The sequence below is a fragment of the Mytilus californianus genome, unplaced genomic scaffold, assembly GCF_021869535.1.
Source record: "Mytilus californianus isolate M0D057914Y unplaced genomic scaffold, xbMytCali1.0.p SCAF_12, whole genome shotgun sequence".
Taxonomy (NCBI): Eukaryota; Metazoa; Mollusca; class Bivalvia; order Mytilida; family Mytilidae; genus Mytilus; species Mytilus californianus.
This window is the reverse complement of record NW_026262604.1, coordinates 31,340,345-31,367,705: the sequence shown is the minus strand read 5'-3', so window position 1 is coordinate 31,367,705 and position 27,361 is coordinate 31,340,345. Positions and strand designations below refer to the sequence as shown.

At 32.1% G+C, this 27,361-nt stretch overlaps 1 protein-coding gene across 1 annotated transcript; it reads right to left on the bottom strand.

Moving 5' to 3' along the window:
• Nucleotides 1-1,120: 1,120 nt before the first annotated feature.
• LOC127721694 (sarcoplasmic calcium-binding proteins I, III, and IV-like) lies at nucleotides 1,121-26,074 on the bottom strand. Its single transcript, XM_052228499.1, has 7 exons — nucleotides 25,989-26,074; nucleotides 10,446-10,500; nucleotides 10,026-10,078; nucleotides 9,485-9,599; nucleotides 7,477-7,605; nucleotides 5,996-6,108; nucleotides 1,121-4,170 (listed from the first exon to the last, which is right to left on the bottom strand). Exons 2-7 carry the CDS (start codon nucleotides 10,495-10,497, stop codon nucleotides 3,919-3,921), a joined length of 714 nt encoding a protein of 237 aa, XP_052084459.1. The 5' UTR covers nucleotides 10,498-10,500; nucleotides 25,989-26,074; the 3' UTR covers nucleotides 1,121-3,918.
• Nucleotides 26,075-27,361: the final 1,287 nt, after the last annotated feature.

Here is a 27,361-nt window from a genome sequence, read left to right as displayed (position 1 = left end):
TAAAGACAATTTTACACAATTTGTTCATCAAGTTTGCTAACATTTAAAAATCTTCTCCTCTGAAATACAGGTGAGCGATTCAGGCTCTTCAGAGCCTCTTGTATTTGTTTTTTGCTTTTCTGTGTACATACGTCATTTCGTTAGTTTCTCGTTTGAATCGTTTTACATTTGTCATGTAGGGGGCCTTGTATAGATTACTGTGCGGTACAATTTATGTCGGGGTTTACTAATCGTTGAAGGCTATACAGTGACCTATGGTGGTTAACTTCTACGTCGTTTGGTCTCTGGTTTAAAGTTGTCTCATTGGCAATCATACCACATCTTTTAATTTTTAGAAGATATTTGCAAAATTTGACATATGTTTACCGTCCATTATAGAATCTGCTGCACAACATAACATATTAAAAGGTGTTTCATGGATTGTATCGGCTCTTTTTTTAAGGGTCGACTAGGATATAACAGTACGGTCATCCCTGGACTTCTCATGATTGACAGTAAAAACCTTGCTAAAGTGGGCATCCAGTCGGAATGGGGATGTTGAACCCGGCCTCGTGTAGAGATTTCAACGCTTTGCCCCTATCCAAAATATCCTCATTTTCCAGTCGCAGTTAAAATATTCCTGCCTTCATCCCAGCCGATCTAACCTGCAGGACCTACATATTGTATAAATACTTGTTAATTTGTATTCATCCTGAAGACGCACGAAATATTTGCCGCTGGATATTAAGCATACAACAATCAATCAATCAATTAATCTTTTTCTCGGCAAAGCAGATAATCCTGCAACAGTACCGATCCTATGATAAAAATCGTCCTGAACATGCATGAAATATTTGCCACTGGACGTTAAGCATACAACAATCAAACAATCAATCTATCTTTTTCTTGGGTAAGCATATACTCCTTTAACAGTATCGATCCTATGATCAACATCGTCCTGAACATGCATGAAATATTTGCCACTGGTCGTCACATAAGTAAGGATCAATCAACCTATGATCAACGTGACCTCGTTATGTTTTTAACTATCAGCAGTCACTGTCATCGTAGTCATGTATATCCTTGATGTACTGGTGTTGATGTTTTGTTATTGAATTCTATTTAAACAGAACTGCACAAACACTGATAAGTAACTAATTTAATAATCGTATATATAACAGACACAAATTGTGGTTTGTCAAAAATAAAACGATTGTAAATGCTAAACAAAATGAGTGGTCCTTTCCCAAAACTTATTTTCCAATTCCAACTTTCAACGATATATTTATGCAGTTTGTAACATCTTTTGATTCAAATATATTAACCCTTGTGATCAAAATTACTTTCTGTTGAATACTTACTTTACCTTTTTCTGAGTTCAGGGACGGATCCTAGATTTTTTTAAAGTTTGGGGTGCAATTCCAGAAAACGTAATACTCTGATAAAGCAGAGCAGAGCGAGTCAAAATGTTTTTGGGTCCGATTTTATACAAATCAGATTTTTTTTCAAATAAAGGGGGACGTACGTCCTTTAATGGATCAGCCACTGGCATTACTGAATATCAAAAATATTTCCAAGCTAAGAGTATAAACTGTTATATGTTATAGTTTTGGAGTCGTCTTGTGAAACTAAATCTTAGGAAAGGTTAATATACAAATAATATAATGTAACGTTTATATGCATATATATAGATATATATCAAAAACAAACAAAAATATATTGAAAAAGTTTTAAAATGTAACTTCAGAAAATACACCAATCTCGAGTTCGGTTGCATTTCAAATAAAATGTTCCTGCATAAGTTTAGGTGTCATGATAGACAAAATTTTACGTCACAGATAAAAAAAAATGGTTTTGCAAATGTCATTAAGTCTATCAGCACAAAAATTAGGTCACTCTGAGCAAAATTACAGAACTCGAAATTTGTGTACATAGATACAGCTGGACCAAAAAATAAAAAATCAGTAATAGTCCCAAATACTGCATCACAAGAGATTATTTTCTTGAGGTAGTGTAAAACTGTAATCACTAAGTACACAAAAGTCATTTCTATAGATCCAAGTGTTGCCCTAACAATGGTATTACTTGTATTTTGTTTCAAATTCAGATATTCACATTTTGAAAAAAAATTTGAATAATTGAATAAAACAAATGAGCATTCCTGATGATAACAATACAATAAAACTGCTGAAGGACTCACTGTGACTTTGAGATGTAGAAGAGCAATAAAAGCGCTGTTCCTTTGCTTCCTGTGTTTGTTTTTTTTTTTTTGCTGTGCATGTACTGATTTTGTGTCATGGATGGATACCCCATATCCTTTGTTTCTCTATTCTATTTAATTAAATTTGTAATGATTCAATGCATAATCTCACCATAGATCCTTCAAAAGGCAACCAGATATCTATTGTAGGTCAAAAGCAGTAAAAATATATCATTGAAAATTCATTATCGGACTTAAATTGCTTGCAATTTAACATAGATACATTGAATATGTTTTGTGACGACTTTCTTTTATCCATAATTAATTTGGAAATGTACTGTCAAGCTATATAAGTATTAGTTTTTAAAAACTGATAGAAAAATTGGATTTGGGTGGGGGTCTTTGAAGGCCATTTTTCTATTCTTTATATTTCAGCACCCAATTATTCTGTAATCATTATCTTTCCGGTACATTTTTCTCTCTTCTTTATATTTTTATCCCCATTAATCTTTATTCTGTAAACTCCATCCAGCAAATCGGAATAAAACAGTGCACAGAGAAGTTTAATCTTACTAAAACTGTTTTAGTGGACTTCAATAAACTCCTACTCTTCATCTTTAAAGAAAATATATAAAACATATATTTATCTTTAGAAAAGAAAAGGCATTCTAGTAATTAGGAGATAACTTTATTGTATTTTAAGCTCCGACGGCATCGATTGGTGATTATCGCAAATTAAGTTTACTGGCGACGCGTTAGCATTCTAATGAAACTGACAGAAAACAACGTCAAAACACTATATTCAAAATTTGTCATACGTCGTCTACGCTTGCGCGTATGTTTTCATAGCATCAATTGTTGTGAATTAATGCCATGAAAATTGGTGATGTTATCCAATCAAATTGAACGATAAAAAAGATGTTGCATTAGAATGGAAATTCTAATGGAAATTCATTAGAATGAAAAATAAGAATATAAAAATATATATGGTTAATGGGTAGGAACCTCAACTGTTTTCAATATATTTAGTTCAATAAAAATGATACGAGTGGGACAGACATGATCCCACACCATTCCCAAAACAAAAGTTATGGTACAATTCGAAGGACTTTCTATGACAATTTTTAATACATATGGTTTATCATCGAAGGAGAGACATAAAAATGAAACCCCAGAGTTCTTGAAAAGTGGTGGTCCAAAGTTTTTGTCCCAAAAATTTTGCAAAAGACCAACACAATTTTGGTATTTTGAAATTGAAATAATAGTGAAGACCGGCAGATTTTTTCAAGGACCATGCCAGGGAATAAAAAAGATTTCTGGAACTCTGATTAACCCCTGATGTATTATTGAGTATTGTGCTGACGTTTTGGTCTTTATATAGTGGACCTTAAAAATCTAAGTTATACCAAAGACCTTATAAAAGTCAAATCCTGAATCAAGGATCTTTCTAAAGATAATATTTCAATAAGATAGGTCCCTTCTAAAAAAAACGTACTGAATTTAAACATACTCGTTATTTTCCAAACAATTTCACAATTTATAAAATCTCTAGTCATGACACCTGTATTAATCACCTGGTTCAAATATTACAGGATTAGTTATATAATATCATCAATCAAGATAGGTATTGTAGAAATAAAACATGTTGACCCTAATGCCAGGTGCTCTCAAAAATATCATAACATTTCTGTTAACCCTGAAACCATAGAAATACAAATTCCAATGCTCCAATATCATTTTTAAGATTTTTTCTTGGTTAAGCTTGGTCGTCGGGTTCCTGTATGTCCCATCCCTGCTCTGCCACTGTCTTGTCTTTGCTTTATCTTTTCCTCAATGTCTGGTGCATTTTGAATAAGCTTGAATTTGGTGCTCTCCACTCTATGTTCGAAACAACCAAAGATATATCTTCCTGGGCCATATGGTGTTCTCCCAAACAAGAAATTGGAAAAGATCTGTTCATATCCTTCTAAGTTTAGTGGATATCGTCCATACTGAAAGTGTAAAGTTATAATCAGTACAGGTCAGTAGCGAGGGGGGTACGTGGGGTTAGTACGAACCCCCTTTGAAAACACTATTAAAGTCGACTTTCTGTTTGAACTGTGACTAGTGACTATTAAAGTTAAGATTTTGTTTGTCAATAGTCGATGAAACCCACCCTTGAAAATTCCTGGCTACGAGCCTGCAGTACATACATATGAATTTTCTAGCAAATTTAAACTTAGGCCAGGAAAACAAGTAAAACGTTGGCATTGCCAACATATGCTTTTAGAACCACATAATTATTTTATTTTAAAGAAAACAAAATGAGTGCCATGTAAGCTGTGTCTTTGAGGGAAATACACTTTTACTTAAATATCTCGATTTTTTGGTAATTTTCCATCTATAGCAAAATGTGTTATAATCCATAATGGGCTTCTTGAGTTAACATCCAAATACATTGGGACTAAGAATTAACACTATATATTCCCGTTTGTTTTCTGTGAGTATCTGAAAACCAAAATTGTTAACAATACCAGAGCCACAATTTACAGAAAAAAAAATTTCAATATGTTAATGATGTCATAGTAAAACCACAAGTGACCTTTATTAACTAAAATGTCCACATTCTATTAACCTATTGATTTATAAATAAAATTAATTCAATTTTTTGCAATTTCAACAGCCAAATAATGGCTTTTATCATATCTCCTCCTTTAGCTCTCAAGTGCATACGATACAGTAGCAAGGGCAGATAATATTGCATCCAAATTTAACACGATGTTTTCGAAAAATTGCAAATGATAAGCATCCACTATTTGAGGAAAAATCATAATGTCATCAAATCAGTTACATGAATTGAAACTATCCGCAATGGAAAACGAACATTTTGTATAAATAGCACCAGAAATCTACTGCTGGGGCATAACATTTGAGGCACATGAAGACTGTTTACTTTCTATCATCAATAAATTTAGATGACAGTAGTTCATATAGCTTTATGATGTATGGCGGGAATAGCTGCATGATGATGTTGCATTTAGCATGTTAAGAATACACTGCGACGTAATTTAGTGCCAAAAAAAGGAAATGGGATCTCCAGCATTTAAAAAACTTTTTTTTCAATATCTTGCTAAAAAATTAGCCCCAATTTTACCTTTTGCAATCGACTGTGTTCTACTTCAAGAATATTATATTGAGATTGCAAGAAAAAATCAACAGAAGACTTTTTATACAAGCACTTGAACTTCTTGTAATAGCATGAGAATTGCATTAAACAGCTTTTTATTACCAACAATTGTTACGATTTCACAAAATTTTCATTGAATTCCCCATGATTTTTAGGTCAGAAATTAGAAGTCTGAAAGTTCACTTCTAAATGTCTTTTTTTCTTTCTTGTGTATTAAGCTAGTGTGTTGTATCGTTTTATTCCTATAAAAATGGCTCTGATTTAGAAAAGTTTTAATACTAAGTACGTTATGACGAAAACAAAACTTTACTTTTATTATTAAACATGTTAAAAATACAGTATTTGAGTCAGAAAGTTGTTTGGAATAATGAGTAGCTGGAAACATCACATTAAAAAAATTGTAAAGTATTGAGGGTCTGGATTGGGTTAACAGAATAGAGATTAATGGACCCAATCTACAGCTAAATGGACAAACAAATAGAATAGAGAAAAATTGGCCAAAACAAATAAAGAAAAGAGACTAATTAAGGGTGCTAAAATATAAAGAATAGAAAACAATGACCTACAAAATTAAAGAATACATAAATGAAAGCCCCAATCCAGACCCTCAGTGATGTGGTGTAAATAAATGTGGCTTCAAAATAACTTACATCTGTCATTTCTTCGTAACCTTTCTTCGCTATTTTCTTGGCCTCTTCTGGTTGTAAATTGACGAGCTCTATGTAGAAGTCACGCAATTCTTCTTCATCTATTATATTATCTTCTGTAAATACATAAAAAATAAATACTTTTATTTCCCTAGTAACTGTTGTACTGCTGTTAATGTCTACAGTTCAATAGATATTGGTGTCGATTTCAATATAGTTCTGGTAAATATATCAAAAGGAACTGGTGAAGATTTCAATAAGAACTGTAATAGATGTCTAATTGTATATAGGTGGAGATCTCAATAGGTACTGATATATATATTTCAAACAGTCTACTAGTAGGTGCATATCTCAATTGGAATAGGTACTGGGGTAGATCTCAATAGGTACTGATATTGATATCAAAAGGTACTGGTGTAGATCCCAATAAGACCTGGTATATAAATCAAAAGGTATTGGTGTAGATCTCAATAGGGATAGGCATAGATTGCAATAGGTACTGGAGTAGATCTCAATAGGTACAGGTAAAGATATCAAAAGGTATTTGTGTAGACTTCAATAGGAACTAATATACATATCTAATGGTATAGGTGGAGATCTAAATGTGTACTGGTATAGATATAAAAGGTATAGGTGTAGATTTCAATAGGAATAGTCATTGGTGTAGATTTCAAAAGGTACTGATATTGATGTCAAAAGGTACTGGTATAAATCTCAATAGGTACTGATTTAGATATCAAAAGTTACAAGTACGTACTACGGTAGTATAGATCTCAATAGGTTCTGGAATTTGCATTGAACTAGTATACATTTTTGTTTAGGGGCCAGCTGAATTAAGCCTGCCTCTGGGTGCGGGATTTTCTCGCTGTGTTGAAGACCCATTGGTGGCCTTCACATTCCCCATTTCCATTCTCAATTTTATCAAAAGGTGTTGGTGTTGATTTCAATATGTATAGATATCAATAGGTTCTGGTATAGATATCAAAAGGTGTTGGTGTAGATTTAAATAGGTACTGATATAGATATCAACAGGTACTGGTAAAGATATCAATAGGTACTGGTATAGATATCAAATGGTACTGGTATATATATCAATAGGTACTGGTAAAGATATCAATAGGTACTGGTATAGATATCAAATGGTACTGGTATAGATATCAAAAGGTGTTGGTGTAGATTTAAATAGGTACTGATATAGATATCAACAGGTACTGGTAAAGATATTAATAGGTACTGGTATAGATATCAAATGGTACTGGTATAGATATCAATAAGTACTGGTAAAGATATCAATAGGTACTGGTATAGATTTCAAAAGATGTTGGTGTAGATCTCAATAGGACCTGCTATTGATATCAAAAGGTATTGGTGTAGATCTCAAAAGGTATTGAAGCAGATCTCAAAAGGTATTGGTGAAGATATCAAAAGTTATGACAAACATTGCCAAATATTTTCATTTACACTAATGGGATATTGATACATACCTTTTCTGTCAATGATTCTGAAGAGAGATCGTGGGAGAAGTCGGAGCCATATTGGACAATTCACCATACTCATACAACCTGGTATGATGGCTTCCCATAATGCCAACCATTCAGACAAGGTTACCTTATCTACAAAAGTGAAAAACTATATTAAAAACCAAACAAAATAAATGAATAATGTGTCCATGGGACACAGATGCACCCGCTTTTAAATATACGGCAATATCTACAATTTGTTTCAATTTACAAAGGGACATAACTCAAAAAGGATGAAATTGCCGCCACCCAAATTCGAACTTGATCTGTGTTCGGTGATAATAAGCATCGTGTGTAAGTTTCATAACATTTAGTTGAGGCAAACTAAAGTTAGAGTGCGAAAACAGCAAATTTAGCAATATTTCCATTTATAAAGGGACATAACTCGAGAAGGGTGAAAGTGATGCCACTCAAATTCGAACTTGATCTGTGTTTGGTGGTTATAAGCATTGCTTATAAGCTAATATTATTTAGTTGAGGCAAACTAAAGTTAGAGTGCGGAAATTGCAAGTTTAGCAATGTTTCCATTAATAAAGGGACAATATAACTCAAGAAGGGTGAAAGTGATGCCACCCAAATTCAATCTTGATCTGTGTTTGGTGGTAGTAAGTATTGTGTATAATTTTCCTAACATTTGGTTGAGACAAACTAAAGTTAGAGAAAGGAAACTAATTTTTGGACGACAGACGGATAAGGGTAAAATGAATGCCCCCTCCGCTACAGCATTGGCATAAAAAGGTACCTGTAAGATAAGGCAACGCTTTTTACCAGTTGAATCGAGCATGAAAAAGAAGTTTTATAAATCTATCTGATAACATCCTTCAGATGTTCACACGATATTAAACTGGCCAGAATTTATAACTTTTATGAAGGTCTGCATGGGGAAGGAATCCTTCATTTCTTAATTATTAGTTTTTTATCGTTTTTTCTCTTTTCATTATTTATCTTGCACATTGTTTTCTATTGTTAATTTTTTTGGCCTATTTTTCTCTATTCTTTAGTTTTTATACATATTTTTGTCTACTCCTTGTTTTTATCTCTCTTTATTCTGCACCTTTTGCCCATTATTCTCTTTTCTGTAAACCCCATCCAGACCCTCTCTGATATTCATTTAACAAAATTTAGTTAAAAAAAACCACTGTATTTTCAGCCATAAGGCCCGAGAACACAGTTATTTCGTAGTGCATTTCTTTTAGACAATAAAGTCAAATTAAAAAAATCGCACCTGCTCTATCTCAAAAAGATTTTTACAGTGTAGTGTACTACTATAGGGACAAATAATATAAAAATTATAGAAAAGTCTACCAGCTCTAACTCAAAATATTGACAATTCTATGTTAAGGGGGTCTAAAATTCAGTTTGACAGCTTCAGACATACTAGTTTTTGACCTTTTTTAACTGGACCAATCACTACTTTACATAAAGATTCAGCACCCAAATTTTTTTAATATGTAATTTCATCTCCTTACTTAATATTTCATGCATAAAATATAAAGAAATAAATTTGGAAAGTGTATGAAAAGAAATTGCAAGTTATACACTGTCCACACTAGGGACTATATTTGTCAGCTTGGTACTCTGGTTCAGACCCTGCAAATTCTAAAAACATTAAGTTTTGAAACTCATACATTATAACATTGATTTAAAATAAAAATTGCATCATTTCTTTTCCAACTAAAGCGAACAATCATTGGGGTATTTCAAGAAAATATGTCTGATCTAGTGTGGACACTTAATAAATACATGTAATATGTTGTTTTTTTGTGTGTAGCTTTCTACTTTATAGGTGAAATTTCCAAGGACTTATTTTAAGGTCAACTATACCCAGAGACATATATATATATATGTCTCTGCTATACATCATGTACATAAGGTAGTAGAAAGTTAAACATAGTTAATTTTTTTAATTGTAAAATGAAGAATCTATTAAATTAAGAATCTAGCAATTTAAAATATGCAATAAATCACCTACCATCATAATATTCTCCAGCTTTTTCTTTCAATACTTCATAGAATGTCTCATGAACTTCTTCAAATTCCTGAGCTGCAGTTGATGATGACGACCATTTTGTAAATTTTAATATCTTCTGTAAAAAATTAAGATTCACACAGTATTATTGTATTGCAAGGAACTTACCATGAATTCAATATTATATTGGATACTAATTTGTTTGTGGATTTTGAGGGTTCTGGTAAATCATGAAATTAAGTGTTCAACAAAAATACAAATTTCGCATACCGGTAACCTGTATACATTTGTACATAGCCTTGTAAGCAGAATTTTTTAAACCATAAAATCAAAATTTCCTTAATTCAAAAAACATGAATGACATTAGTACCCAGGAAAATAGCATCTCCAATGATTATCAGTCAGCAATCTTCAGATAAAGGGACTGCATGGAAGCCTAGAAATAGACTGCAGGTTAACATCTCCCTCGCCTACGTCTCTGGCCATATCAACCCGGCTACCGATACAAACACCTTCCTTTAGTACTCTATATATAAACACCTACCTCTTCAAATTCTCCGAGATTGTTATATTCCAAAAAGTTATTTCCCTTTGTATCTACAAAATAATTATTCAAACTTTAATCAGATCGAAATAATTTAAAATGAATACTTTTTGCAATAACATTTCCCCACAGAAAGAAGTCAGTTTAGTTTATACATCTACTTTTAATGACCCATGTCTAATTCGTAAAGTGTAAAAACCACAGGGACTTGGTTAGCAGATTAAAAAAAAATTAATCAATGTTTTTTATTTATTTTTTTAGTATTTCCTTTTTTCAGTATACGAATGTGGATAGTTAACTGCACATTCCTAGAAAACAAAGAAATATTGATCCCATCATAAAATACTTTAATAAAGTAATACAAATCAGTGAGTCCCTGTGGTTAAAACACCTTCTGCTGCTGCAGCAGTTCAATCTTACCGAAGAATCTGAAGTAAAATTCCAACTTTTCTTTTTGAAATGGAGACAGCATATTCTGAAAATAGAAAATCAAAGTCTTTCATTCCATACATACATATATATAATTTATTATTATATATATATATATATAAATTGCGGTTTTTATCCAACGCAATCATAGGTTTGAACGTTGTTTTCAATTTAGACTTGTATATATATATACAAACATACATGCACACAGGGGCCTCGTTAACCGAGGAAGCTGAGCGTCACCTACCTTACAGGTAACTTCAGACCAGAAAAACATACAACTTCTCGAGAAAGTATCGCGGCCGCATGTGTTGATGTTGATTTTGCTAAAAACTATTGAAGTTGACAATCTCTGGTTGGTTTTCCGGGTGGTATTCCACTTTGAATTGTAAAACATTTACACAGGTGGAAAATTAGCTATAATAGAAAACGTGTATTTGTCTCCATGTATACCAATAATATGAAACTTTGAAATATAAATATTTTCTCCATTTAAATATGCAATGCAGGGAGCATACAGCGTTTCAATTGTTTTTCATTCTAGAGTATAAAGGTACTCTGATTCGAAAAAAAAACATGTATAACATATAACAAGTACAACTCCTACTTGAAAACATTGAAAACGTTCATGTTTTCTATGCGAAAGCAAAATAACATTGGACATCGAAGTGTGAAATTTTTATTGCTTGCACAATAACAGTATGCACTTAATTATCCGTGCATGGCGGATATTGGATCAATTTATTGCTTGCGATGTTACAGCGCGTTTAAAATATCAAAATATCACTGCCAATTTATTATTGACTACAAGATCACACAAGAGGTGCCGCCGTATGTAGTGTTCGTAATTATATCTACCAACACTGAGGTTGCGAGTTCGAACCCCGCACGTTGTCAGTTTCCTTCCGAAGGTCGGTAGTTTTCTCCGGATTCCTCCATTAATAAAAACGTACCGCCACAATATAGCAAATAGTGTTGAAAGTGGCGTTAAAACAACAAAAATCAATCAATCATATATTTACCAGAATGAGTTATATCGAGTTTGGCTTCATGTGCCCAGGGACACTTGCAAAAAAAGTAGAACAACAAAACTACCGAACTCCAGGGAAAATTCAAAATGGAAAGTCCTTTATCAAATGGCAAAATCAAAAGCTCAAACACATCAAACGAATGAAAAACAACTGTCCTGACTTGGTACAGGCAAACTAATTATGGGCAAGACAAACTTGTTTTAGAAGTTATTATAAGTACAATCTACGCATTTTGATCTAGAATCGGAGAATACAGCTCAATGCTATATTTATAGTGAATGTACTTTTGTATATATATATGACTTACCATTTACAATTTTGAAAAGAAAATAATCTCTATTCCTTTAAATATCAGAGTAAAGTAGACATTATATGGTTATTTATATAGAGTGTGTGTGTGATAAGAATGTTTGTCCCAAAGCTACATGTATACTTTCAACAGATATCGTTATAATTTGAATTTTAGTAAAATTACATACTGGGTCATAGTGTAATTATATAATAAAAGTTCAATCGTAAATGTGTCAATTCGCAAACGGTGTATTTACCTACTACATATGTATAAACTACTTCAATGTTCAGCTCTTGTTATATTATAATTTGGAAAGACTTCCTTTATCCCCTCTGTTGACGGAATAAGCATAGGCAAACATGAAGCACAGGCGTTTGGTGCATGGACCCCCTTTTTTTCTTTTCCCTTTATTTTTTTCTTTTTTTCAGGTAATTTCAACTTATTTGTACTTATTTAGTGTGTTCTTGCTTTTATTAATACTACATTACAATAATAGTAGTTTATATATTTTACCCCTCTATTCTTATTTTCCGAACTTGACCAATGTCTACCATTGCGGCATTTTGTTAGCATCAATCGATGAAAAAAGACCTCTGCTTAATTCGGGGCCGGATACTAACTTGAACATGACGAAAATAAACCTAATTATTATCATAGCCTCTATATTGGATCCGGTAAACAAAAACATTTTGAATAATCCGATTGTAACAATTAGAATTCCAAACTGATAAATACACAAGTATCCAGAAGTACATTCTTTTGATAACTCATAACACTTCGTAAACAGACATGTAGCATGTACTTCAGTCAGATAAATGGTATTAAGAAACAAGCTGATAAAGCACTTATATCTTATCTATCAGTATACAAAAGCAAGATGGTCGGTGAATTTGTATAGGCACGGACGGTATTAATTTATCAACACGACGGGCGCCATAAGTGGACTGGGACTGTAGTAGTCCCAGATGTGGAACAGGGATTGGAGTGGTTTTGGTGTTTCGGCTTATCATGCTTATTGTTTTTCATCATTTGATTATTTAGGATTTATATAATTTCTTACATCTTTAAATATTGTTTGTAAATGTTACATAATTGTATTGTTTATCATTGTTTATTTGTGTTATCTCATATATATTTAGTAGCAATCCGATTGTTTTGGACTTATGAATATCTCATGTTATCTTACATAGTTTCACGCACCTGGCATTGACGAAATTTAAAATATATTTTCATAGGACAAACATATATGATATAAACATGGTATGGTGTGAGCCAAGGCTCCGTGTTGAAGACCGTACTTTGACCTATAATGGTTTACTTTTATAAATTTTGACTTGGATGGAGAGTTGTCTCATTGGCACTCATACAGACCTTCTAAAATTCAAACTGACCATTATTCCGTGCGTTCATCGTGTATCGTGCGTGTTGCGTGCGTGTATCGTGCGTGTATCGTGCGTGTACCAATCGTGCGCTCATCATTCATCGTTCCGTGTATTTTCCGTGTAACGTGCGTGCATCGTGTATTCTTAATCGTGTATGGTGCGTGTATCGTGCGTGTATCGTGCGTTCATCAATCATTCATTCTTAACCGTGTATCGTGCGTTCGTCAATCGTGTATAACTGTGTACATCAGATAACGTGCATTTGTCAAACGTTCATCTCTAATTGGGTAACGTTCATTCATTGCGGTTTTTATATGATAGTCGGTTATAGAGCTCATCAAAGCTTATATTTCATCTCACGGTTAAAGTGTATATATATATGTTCCGACTTTAAATAAAATTTACATTCATACTTACTTTCTTGTGAACACTTAATTAACTTCATCGTACATAACGTTCATACAGATTCATGAATTTTTGTGTAAAATTTATTTATCATCTGTAAACATTTCGTGGTTATTCAGTGAATCTTGGCTGGGACTGACACATTTTAATATAATGATACATGTTCTACGTACAAACAATAACATGATTACATTTCTACGACAGAACAGTTAAAATTGGAATTTCTATTCAACTGAGCGAAATGGGCTTAAAAATATACTGTTGGCCAACTGTTATTTGTTAAAAAATATTCCGCCAATTAAAAACAACAGTGCTTTTGCAAAATTTAGATGTGGGATAGCTCCACTAAAAATAGAAACTGGAAAGTATGAAAGAAAAGAAGTCCACGAGATGACATGTGTTGTAGCTCTACTATTGAAGATGAACTTCGTGTCATTTTAGAATGTCCATTATATGTAGATTTAAGACAAATTATGATACATTAAGCTAAACATTTTAATGAACATTTTAACCTTTAATTATCAGATAGCGAAAAATTTATATTTTTATTTAATAACGGCAATGTTGCTGCTATAGTTGCCAAAAACATCAGCAATATTTCATTGAAAAGAAACGGCATTTTATTTCCTAGTTCTCAAAGAAAAAATGTTTTATTTTCATATAGTACAGATGGACACTGTAAATTTTAAATGTAAATGAGTAAATATATTGTGTCTTAAAAGTCTCTCATTATTCTTTTTAAGATTGGTACATACAATGCAAATGTTTTAATGTTTTATGTTTATTTCTGTGATTCTCATTTTATGTTTGTATGTGGTGAGACTATAATAAAATATTGAATCAGTATTAACATGATTAATGTTCAACTTGAGTCATTTCTCCAATGTTGAACAATGCAAGATTATAATTCTTCGCTTATTTGGCAAATTCATATTCTACTAAATATTCAAACATTTAAGTTTTGATAAATACCATTACAAATATAATTTTTGTCTTCGCTTCTGATGGTCACGTGTACGTAAGGTTATTCCATTGAGAAAATACAATATACAAGATTGTCGGGTAAATGTGGATTGCGGATTAAGATTTTAGATGTCAAACTTGAATTAACAAATTAAACTGAGGCGAATTTAACACGAATATGTATTTTCTCTTCAACAGTGTTTTTATTCTCTGTTCTTTTTTTTTCATTTAAAATAAGCTAAATATGTTTTGTGGAAAATTGAATACAAATAAACATATGTATTTGAAGGCATTTTTTTAATTAAACAAGTATAAGATCACGCAAATATATCCCGTATTCCTTAAGAAGGATTTTAAATTGAGGAATTTTTAAACTTGAAATTGTGTTTAAGAGTTTAAGATATTCTTTTTTATTTAAATTTTTTGATAAAATAGTTAAATATATTGTATTATCATAACAAGTCTTTATTTAAATGGAATAAACATGGAACACTTTCACAGATTCACTTTTCATTGTGTTCATGGTTGCATATCAAGGACATCATTTTTAATGTATGTCTAAAAGATTAATATCCGAAAAAATAATTCACAATAGTACTTTGTATTAAAGAATGACGGATTATTTTACCATGGGGGTATTTTTTGTTCCGTTACTGACGACATTTTTTTGTCCTTTATGAATCCATATGACAAATTTGACTCCAATAAGGATAAATTTTATCTTATAGAAAAATCGGTAGTTTTTATCCGATAGATTTTGTGTTCATCTTTATCGGATATAAAAGATTGAAAAATACAAACAATTAATTGAAGTTTCGTATGCATCTATCACGATCCAGAAACTTTTGACTAGTATTTAAAGGGTTGCCTTGGTTTTATAGCTCAAAACGGTATTATTTGTTTTGCTTTACATTGGGTTAAATAGTGAAATGTATGTTTCAGAAATTTACACAAGTTTGATTTCGGCTTTAACTCCCGGGGACACTGTCGTTTACAGTAAAAGACGAAAATCTACACATGTACGTTCTTATAAAAAAGAAGGTGTGGTATGATTGCCAATGTTCATCATTATATCATAATTATTGTACTCCCCCTAATAATGAATCTATAATATATGCCACCGGACGTTAAACGATCAACTATTAATTCATCTATCTTATCCTTTTAGTTTTGTAATAATTTGCATATCAAGTACATGAAACAACAGGGGCGGATCCAGCCATTTTAAAAAGGGGGTTCCCAACCCAGGGCAAAAGGGGGGGGGGGGGGGTTCCAACTATATGTCCCCATTCAAATGCATTGATCGTCCAAAAAAAAGGGGGGTTCCAACCCCCTGAACCCTCCCCCTGGATCCGTCACTGAACAACTGCAGAGTTTCACTAAAGTTAGAAGGCCGATATTATTGCACATATAAAACAGACATTAACATCGATCCCTGCGTTTTGATCCCCTCACAAAACAACACTTTATAAATTTCATGCATCTATAACGCTTTTCTGGATTTACTTTCACTAGGAACGCTCAATGCTAAATATTTGAAAGCCAAAGAATGTATAAAATAGATAGGAGTGTAGAGCTATATGACCAATAAAGGGCCTATACACATTCACAACATTCTGTGTATTTATGTGTCTGTCCAAAGTCAAAAGCACGTAGTTCAGTGGTTTTCGTAACATCAATTCTGTTATATACATTTATTTGGGCTTTTTTCTGTGGCAAGATACATGTAGCTTTGAAATAAAGAAGGCCGTTAGTTTGCTCAATTGAATTGTTTCATATTTTTTTCAAGTCGGGGCGGGGCCTTTAATAACCGACTTTACAGTTTCCGTATTTTTTCATTATTGAAGGTCGTATAGATATAACTGCTAGCATTCCTCTTGATTTGAACTTTCTTGAATAGTTGACTCACTAGCAATTATACACCATTTTCTTATTTTTACATAAGCCTTCAATCCATCAAAAGCCAATTTAGTCTGCTGTAGCTGAAACCTACGTTTCTTAAAAAAAAATCTAAATTTATATACTGACAATTTAAGAAATGTTTGTCATAGATATCTGTTCGTGATATAAGTATCAAAATATTTTAGCTATGAAGATGTGTAAACCCTTAAATAAACCCTATTTCTTTGGGCAATACCTACGGGAATTAAAATAATAAAAACCATTATTAGAAAATCGGAATATATATTTGTGTATGACTCGGAGGTACAATGGAGATCATAAAGTGATGGCCAAGCGTGAAGTGCGCTGGTCTGCGCCGAAGTGCGATGAGCTGTTCGATGGTTTGCGATGGTTTATATAACGCGGGATACCTAGATTAAAGTCTACAGATGTGCAATTATTATGAGCAGTATATTTGTTTCAATGGCAGTATATAAAGCATTTACTATAGTGTTATTGTCTATGAATGTAATAGTTAAAGTTGCCGCGTACTAATTTAGAGATCGTCCTATTTGATGTTTTGCATGTGGAAATTATTCTTGCTTCAACATGTATCTTTACTTAATTTGTTCCTCTAACGAGATCATCATTTACCGTTATATAATCATAAGAATAGTTTCACGGTGGTCCCGTATGTATTGAGGGAATGACACTTCATTGTACGCAAAAACAAATCTTTCGTATATTTCCCGTTTCACAGTCCTACATGTATATTGAATTTTACCCACAACTCAGAAAGTTGACCAGCGCGGGGTATGCTTAAACCTCTTATTCTAGATGTCAGGTAACTTACTCGTGTTTATGTTGGATTGCTGTCTGATTGACGAATATCCGTCATTTTATATATATATATATAACAAACAAATTTAAATTATATATATATATTTATAAAGAAAAGTTAAGTAGAATCCGTATGCTGGTAACATATAAGAAAATTAATAAAAGATAATAACGGTTTCAATTCATCACTTTTACTAGCGCTTTCACTGCTTTTACAGATCTTCAGGTAATATATATATATTTAAATTTGTTTTTTAGGGATGCATTCAGTTGCACCTTTTCATTTAAAATATATTTCCGTGAAGTAATCTCAAAAGATTACTCACTTCAATAAAAAATAAATAACGGAAATGAAACCTCTTCTCGCATGTTGCACTTTGTGTAATTGTTCTCTTCGACAAAATACTGCCTTGAACTCAATTTTGGTATAAATATAAAGAAGCCACGTTTGGTTCTTAAATGGATATTTTTTAAACACCTAAAGCTAGGTAAAGCCTATCTCTTGATATAGGCTCTTAAATTCGACAACTTTTAGAGACCGACCGTGCTTGGGCTGTATAGCCAGTCAAAGTCGCTAAACTCTCATTATCCGTTTAGAGATTTTCTGAAAATACGATGGTTACTGTCTCATTAGCAACTAAAACCTTATCAAATATGGTGGCCTTCGGCTGTCATCTGCTCTTTTCGTGTTGTTGTCTCTTTGACATATTCATCATTTCCATTCTCAATTTTAAAATAATTAAAAATATGATAAACAGTTGTCAGATCAATATTCATTTAACAAGCCAGTGCGTTGATACAGGTTATATTCTACTGAATTTACTATATCCGTTATTATTACGTAATTATATAAGTCCCGTGTCCAGGTAAAAATAACAATTTGTGGTTTGTATGTCAGGTGAAAGTGACAACGGGTGGTATGTATACTAAAATGTTTATCGTCTTCCATTATACATGAGGGTGTGGATGGGGGTTTATAGAATAGAAAATTATTGACAAAAAAAAAAAGAATACAAAAAATAACCAGACAAATATATAGAAAAGAAAATGATGAGGTACTAGAATAAATGGAATAAAGAATGATCGACAAAAGGTATAACGATTAGAAAAAATTGCCTAACATGATAGAATACAGAAATAATGAATCCCTATTCAGACCCTCATAATCTGACGATGACATTTAGCTTTAGGACAATTATGGGCATGTGATACAGTTTTAGAACCACAGTGATTTTTTTTTACAAAAGTTCACATATATACAAGCTAATTTTTACAAAATCAATTTGTATATGTAATAAAAATTATATCTTCATGTGCTAACTTTAAAAGACAAATGGGTTTGAATTATTCGACATTTACTTATAACATTTCGGTTTCTTGGACATTTTTGTCCTTTGAACAGACATCCTTAACTTTTTTGTTTCAAAAGATAAAGATATGCGGATTTCGGTAAAGAGATTAGGAATATCTTCGTTATAAAATTGGGCTCTACATTTTTGTAACAATTCTTTGTTAATATTTAATTTTTGTGAAAAGAAGTTGATACAAGAAGAAAAAACGGTATTTTTGTTGTATATTTATCTAGTTAAAAAAAAGTCGGTAATTTCTTCATAAAAGTTGCAACGAATAATCTGCATACAGTATCAAGCAAAATGTCATGTCTAAAATGAGGGGGCCATAACTGATAACACTTTTTCCTTAAAAAAATGAAAAAATAATTATTTGGATAAGAAAATAACCCAGATATTTAGATATATTAGAATAAAAATATTTTTTTAATTTTTTAAAAATCATTTAATATTCATCGGTTTATGATTAAATGAAAAATATAGAAAATTGTAAATTTGTTTTTAAGGAAGGAAAATAATGTTTGTCCCGAGAAACCCCCCCCCCCCCCCTATAAATGATCATTAATTTACCTAAGTGGGGGCTTAAATTTGGAGACCGATCGCGAGGCCTGACCGCCATAAACAACAGATAACAAACAGCAAACAGTGGATACACCAATTGATGTGTATGAAAGACAACGGCGGACACAAAATGATTGCACTGAATAATTTCAACTACCATTGAGATCGTTTGTTTTTCAAATCTCCTTATCAAATTAGAAATGCATTTTAAAAAACCTTAGGATATCTTTTACAGTTTGGAATTGGAATTGGAATTAAAAATTGCATGTCCCAAAGAGTTTCAGGTAAATCCCCGAGAATCTCACCTCCTAGAAATTTTAAGTGCCAGGATGTTTGAAAATATGTATGAATTTTATTACATACTTGAAATTGTATAAGGAATATAAAAAGATTCAGTATGTTTACTGTACAAACAAACAACAGACACCAAGTGATGGATACAATAGTGGCTTATATTGTATAATTCATTTTTACTGAGAGCAAAATTTGATTGATTGATTATTCAGTGGTTGTTTAAACGTCCAGTGGCAAAAATTTCATGCATATTCAGGACGAAAAGTCGTTTCAGAAGTATATTATGAAGTATTTGGTATTACAAATGTTTAAATTTTCTCATTATTTGGTAAATTTCATTTTCTTAGCTATTTCTAATTAGGTTGTACGAATCGGATTTTTCTGACAAATTATATATTTTGCTCTAAATTAACTCATACGATTCTGATAATATAAGGAACATTGTAACTTAAGTAAAAAAAAAGAGATTATGATTGTTTAATCAGTTGTTATGTAAGTTCGCTCGTGTCAGTTGGATCACTGATTTTTCGGCAATATCAAGGAAAAACCGACACGTTCCAAATATTGTTCAACTACCATTTAATGGTGATTCTTTTTCTTTAGAAATTGGAATTTATGTAATAAAAATCTATCTATCTCTACCATAGTATGAAAACAGAGTACAAGTAACACGTCTTTTCTAGTCCTTAGTGGCATATTATAAGTCCTTAGCAGTGTTTAGACGTACAGGCAGAAAACAGTCGAAGGCCACCAATGGGTAGAAAATCCCGCACCGAAGGCGTTTTTCAGCTGGTCCCTAAACAAAAATGAATTTTAGTTCAGTGATAATGGACACCATACTAAACTTCGAAACATACAAATATTTCCTAAATTTCGGAACGTAAACATATGATAATTAATTAGTTAAGGTTACAAATTTAGGCAGATAAAAAGAAGGGGGGGGGGGGGGTCAATGCATTTGAATGGGGACACTCTTTAAAACGTAGCAATTTATAAATTGTTTATATTAAGTAGAATTATAAAATCGATGAGTTTTATAATTTGACAACACTCATTGATATTGGAAATACTATACTACAATTAATTTATTTAATACATGGAGTGTTTAGTAAAAGTGTCGACCAATCAACACAGAAAGCGAGATATCTAAAATTTGTATACCCTTATAGATTTTCATTATCATACATCAATTTTAAATGCAATTCCAAATAAAATGGCTTTGAGAACCGTGTATTAAGAGCTTATCGTTCATTCGTCAATGAATCTTTCACCGTGCGTGTATCGTGCGTGTATCGTGTGTTCATCATTCATCGTGCATCGTGCGTGTATCGTGCATCGTGCGTGTATCGTGCATCGTGCGTGTATCGTGCGTTCATCATTCATCATTCATTTTTCGTTAATCCTCCGTGTAACGCTCATCGCTCATCGTGCGTGTATCGTGTATCGTGCATTCACCGTGCGTGTATCGTGCATTCACCGTGCGTGTATCGTGCGTGCGTGTATCGTGCGTGTGGTCAGTTTGAATTTTAGAAGGTCTGATACTGTATGTGGTATTTTGTACTGAAATTATACCATGACTGGGCAGTGTTTTAAAATAGCAGTCACTGTTTCTTCGATAATTATAATTCTTTATTTCAAAACAAACAAAAACCATGTATAGGTTACCACATCTTCTTATATCTATGATATAAACAAATATTATTTGGATGTCTGTTTTGATACTGTTACCCGGAAACAAAATATAATGCGAGGTTAAAAAAAGGTCAATTGTACGATTAATTTGAAAACAAAATTTTTTAAACGTTCTTTTTGATGGGTCCTTCATTTCCGTGTTTTTTTTTTTTCTTCTAAATTTTGAAACCATTTCTCTCTCATCTTTATTGTTTAGAACTCCATTATTCTCGATTGTTTATTTTTCGTCCATTTTTCTCCTTTCTTTATTATTTTCACCCATTATTCTCTATTCTTTATAAACACAATCAATGGCCTCATATAAAAAAAAACAGTTATGTAGCACTGCGCGTATATATGATCCACGTCGGTTAAAGTCATAATTATGCCTGTATGTAGTTTATCAATTTATACGTTTGTTGTGTAAAATACTTTGTTATACACATGATTGATTTACTGTCTTGATCTCTATCTGGATTCACTCAATGACAACACGTACACAGATTTTTTTTTTATTACACGTGGAAATATATAAACATAATAGTTTTGAAAAGGAAAGAAAATTAAATAAAAATAAAACTAAAACAGAATAAAGATACAGGACAATTTCAATAAGACATGAACATGTATTTGTTAGAAATTTTAAAGATTTTCCAATAATTTCAAATTACTGGACATTGATGAAATTTCCACTATTTAGTAGTACGTTCAAATTAGATATTGATAAAAAAAAACTTAAGGGATTTTATGGATATTTACCTGAAGTTAATAAGCTTTATTTTACTTTTATAAATTGTTACTTGGATGGGGAGTTGTCTCATTGGCATTCATATTACATCTTCCTATATCTATTTATGTTTTGTTTTGTTTTACAAAATAATCGCGATTTAATCCCTTTTTTATTTTTGCATCCCTCCTATTCTTACATGGTCTTCCTACAACTGATATAGCGGATTCTAAAAATGCAGGAACAGCCAGAATATAATGGATTAAACCACAGTAAAATAGACATTAGCATAGAAACAGATGCAGGTCAGTCAACGAGGAAAAATATGTCAAAAGTTACAAAAAAAATGTCACGCAAAATTAAATTAAATTAGATTAAATTGCGCAAAACTTTGCGTAATATTTCAGGTTGTCGGAATTCTAAATGCCATGCAAATCAGAAAGTGAAGAAAAAAATCAATTGTCTATTCTATACACATGTGGTTTAAATTTATATAACACCAACTGCCCACGTCTTAAGCATATTTACACACTAATTTATAATTAATCAATATTCTACACTCATGCTATACAGCAAAGGTCATTATGATAATGCAATCCTATCTGCTTTTTCAAAATGATATTATATGATATTTCTTTTTTATATAAATTAACTAACTTACCACTGAACCGGATTATCCGACCTTCAACTTTTTACGTTTGTATCAGTTTCAGCCAAGGTTGGAGGTATTATAGATATATTTGAGTTATCGTTCTTAGTGCGTGTTATTTATTGTTATTGTAAGTTAACAGAAGGAAAGATTACCTGCATGTACTCTGAACACAGTGACCTTAAACCTAGACTTTCTAAAAAAAAAAATTTCGGAAATAAAACAATATTTTTAACCTAACTATGTGGTTCATAAGTGTGTCTCTTTTTTTATATAGATAAGACCGTTGGTTTTCCTGTTTGAATGGTTTTACACTAGTCATGTAAACGCCTGAAGATATACCATAGCTGCATTTTTACAGATTTAAGCAAATTTTGGAGTTTTTATTAAAAAAGAAGAAAATACATTGGCTGGTGGTTTTGTTGTATATTGTCTTACGTATATAAATAAGTTAGTACTTGCTACATGATCTCCGATGAAAATTTTGTATCAATTTGCCTTCCAACAGTTTTGTAGATTGTTTTTACAGAATAAGGTGTTTTTCATTTAAGAATATCTACAAAAGTTGTTTAATGTTTTAGGTATATGTTATAAACTCTTCAATATTCAAATTCTAGTAGGATTCTGTGAGTGAAACAACTACTTCTTTTAGGTACGAATATTTGCCACTAGACGTTAAGCAAACGACAATCAATTAATCGTTTTAAGCACGATCGAGGAAAGACGCGGACAGCTACAGAGGTTTTTTTTTAATTTGCTTTATTATGTGACGTTCACACTGTCGAATTTTGTTTCCACTGGCGATCAGACCGATAACACTACGACACGAAAAACGAAAAAGTCGGATTTCTATCCTCAATGACATGAACTGTCCTATCATTGTCTGGAAGCAGTCGTATACGTTCGTAAGACTCCTTATATGTTTTGGAGTTTAGTGTGACGTCCATTTTCACTGAACTAGTACACAATTTTATTTAGGGGTCAGCTGAGGACCACCTCCGCGTGCGGGATTTTCTCGCTGCGTTGAAGACCCATTGGTGGCCTTCGGCTGTTGTCTGCTCTTTGGTCGGGTTGTTGTCTCTTTGACATATTCCCCATTTCCATTCTCAATTTTATCCTAATGATTTGAAGAGGTTGATTAAGAACCCCGACAGTTAGGTGCGTCCCGTAACATTCGGAAAACTCGTCCGATTTTGCTTATTCGGATTACAATCGTGACTATGTCGTGATAGATTCTGCTATATCGGATCAAAATCCTAACAATGTCCTACGTCTGTTCACTGCATGTCTGATCCCGGTCGGTCCTATTCGGGGAGAATCGGGATGCACTGCGGATAGATTCGGTCGTATTTTACCATACGAAAGATACAAATCGGATCAGATTTGGATTGATAACGGAATAATCGGGACGAATTATGATATAAACGGTTAGATCGGGACGTTTTCTGGACAATATTTGATTGTTGTGATGAAAAAAATGTTTTTACACTTTTAACATTGTTTGAATTTCAAGAAACGAATCACAGGATCATGATCAAACTTTTGACAAATTTTAATCGAGAATGGTTCCATCATGGAAGGTAGTAAAAATCCTGAATATGTGACTGGGGCTTTTGGTTGGGGGATGTCAATTCTTCGGGTACTAATGTGCTACGGGGTCCCAACATTTTGACCCAAAACACACAAAAAAGATAATGAATCAAATAATTATAAATTCTGTGAATTTTTGTGCAAGTGAGTGGTCCAGAAATAAATTTCTAAAAAAAAAAATATATATATATATATATCGGTTTGACATTTTGGTATGTTTTTCTTCACCTAATCATTGATGCGAAATTCAAGCATTGAAACGTTGAATATTTCAAAAAAGTCTTTCTGAAACCACATTGTTGAGGAAACTTGCATTTGTCTGTCCAAATTAATGAATAGGCATGTTCCCGTTTCGCTTCACTGAACGTTAGGTAGGTGTAAAGTCCAGACGTAAAATAAGATGACCATATAATATTCATATATACGGTTCATTCCCTCTATTCCCCACTTTTTATAAATCTGGTAAGAAAAGTTAATATTTCATGTGGGAATAGGGGGAAAACTTGTGCAAACAAAGGATTATACTGTACAAACATTTTTTAATCAACTGTTAATTGACCAGTGTTTTTTCTTTATTAGGACAGGTAATAAGTTATTTTTGCATCTGTATGAATTCTGTTTTTTTTTAAACAAAATAAATATGAAAGAAATTAAAACAAATATAAGTAAATTATTTTATTTCTTTTATAACACAAATTCAACTGTAGATTCAATCAAGCATAATATAACACAAATTATACAACAGCACTAAATCAAATCACACATTGTAGCACATACATTAGACAATCACTGTATACAAGTCTATTAAAGTTTATCAATCTATTCCACGTGAAGAAGGTGGGAGGCTGCATCACCATCTCTAACTCAGTCAATTAAAATTAATCAAATCTGACTGCTCATGCTTTGAAGTAAAGTTAACAGTTTTCACCCATTATTTTACATCTTTGATTATTCGTCCAAGTAATTATATTTTAAGAGTATACTTTTATTCCACATCTTAAGATTATACTTGGTTATAATATTATTTATATCATGATGTATTTGTATAGCAGACAATTCTTTTAATTCAAAAATTTTAAAATAAATCTTACTCCAATCTATTTATCATAATTATTCTTTATTTTTAAATATTTCTTCGACGAAAAAAGAAATAAACAAGGTATTATACATAAACAGTGTACCAAATATGTTATGTTTTAAAAAAAAATACAGGTAAATCTTAGGTGACATTCTAATTAACCTTGATTGTTATAAAAACAAACTATTTATCAAAACATCTATTGTTATTTGCATGTGGGAATAGAAGGAATAGTATTTTTAAAAAGTGGGAATAGGAGGAAGACACCATATATACCATATATACATATACCCTGGATAGATTTTGATCTCGTATTTACCTGTCGGCAATTTCGGCATATATAGGAAAACATAACAATTGGTCATAAATTAATGGAAGACGTATGGACACCTCTCCCGTTTAAAATTGTGTGAAAATGACAATTTCGGGTTAATTTCTTTTTTGATCAAATTTTAATTTCATGATATATTTGCTTTTATCCTATGTTATATATATAAAGAAATATATTCGTTTACATTTTCGTGAAGCAATTATATCGAACTAGGTCAAGTTATGTAATTTCAGTAGTTCATTTGTAGATTTAGATAAACGACTCGTAATTTATTTGTCTTTTCCAGGACAATTTAATCTGTACGTATGCTGTCTATTTTATGAATGAAAGTTTGAGTTCATTTACATTGTTTTAAAACAGGTCATGTACTTTTGACTTCAAAATATTTAAGACATAAATACTCTGTGACCCCATTTCTACGAAACAATTATAAAAAAATAAATAAATAAGTAAACAGTGGTTGCATTTTAAATAGATAAATATACATTACCTTAACGTGATTAGAAATAAAACCCTGAACTTCCCAATTCCGTATTTGTTAAAAGTTAGTAAATAAACACCGTCTATTAAGAGAAGATCGATCGAGGTTCAATAGAGGGCATTTATTTTGTTTTCCATCAGTATAGTACGTGTTACAAGTTTTATCAAAAGCAGGGAAAAGGATGCAATCATGCTTGAAGCAACATAGTTTTTCCTCACTTTCTCACTTTTCATCGATTTCAACAAAATGCAGCTAATAACAACTGATTAACTAATTTGAATTGAGTATAACTATGCATTACATTCACCTTAAAAGCAAATGCAAAAAGACGAAATGTAATTAATAAATTAACGCTTTACTGCTTATTTTTTTTTCAAAGTAAAAGACAAGACGTGGTATTTTTCTTTTATTAGTGGATGCGAAGAACTTCTTGTACTACAAACATTATCAGCGAACGAAAGCCTGAATTCCCCGTTATTTATTTTACAACAGGATTTTTAAAAACTCAAGCCTTTCAATATTTTTATTATTTGAAGTATCGCAGCTTCACAAGTGCACTCTTAAGTTTCTAGCAACATCATATCACATTTTCTAACATATTCTTGGTCCCAAATTGCAATAATGATACCATTGCCGTAAGAGTAGACTAAACCGTGTTTGAGTTTGTTGGGAGGGGGTTGCAAATTGCAAACCTCTGAAAGTGACAAGCCAAAAAAAGAACCAATCATTTTCTGTATTCTAACAGCCTATAAGTTAGCCAGTGTCCTCTTCCATTTTCATTTTTTATTTTCAATGATTTTGTTTGCAAACAACTGGGGGAACACATAGTTTAGCCCACCCAGTTCCCTTCGTCCTTGGATACGTTTTGGGAAAGACCAAGTATTTGTAAAAACAATAAACAACTGCATTCAATGCCAACACCAACATTCAATTTGAATATGAATACCTAAAGGAGATGTGGGATATACGCCAATGAGACAGCAACCCAACGACAAATAATCAAGACATTTCGCGGTCTCAATTTAAGCACTGGACAAGTTCCATATATTAATATAATCGTTGCTGGTCTCCATTCAATGTATTTATTTCTTTTAGACCAATGGCAATTAAAACTCGACATGTTGTAAAGTCAATTGTCTTATTGTTTAAAACTGTATACTGACACTTTATATTGTTTGTGTCGTTGGGTTGTTGCCTCGTTTTGATATACTTTATCCCACATCTTCATTACTTTTGTAAAACCTTTCTGATACGATTTTTTTTACTCTGATCCCACGACTTGTTGCTCTTACTGACAAATGCCGCGTTCTTGGTGGAGAAGTAGGAAATAACAATTTCGAAGTCTTTTGTTTGACCCATGCATGAAGACGGGGATCGAAAGA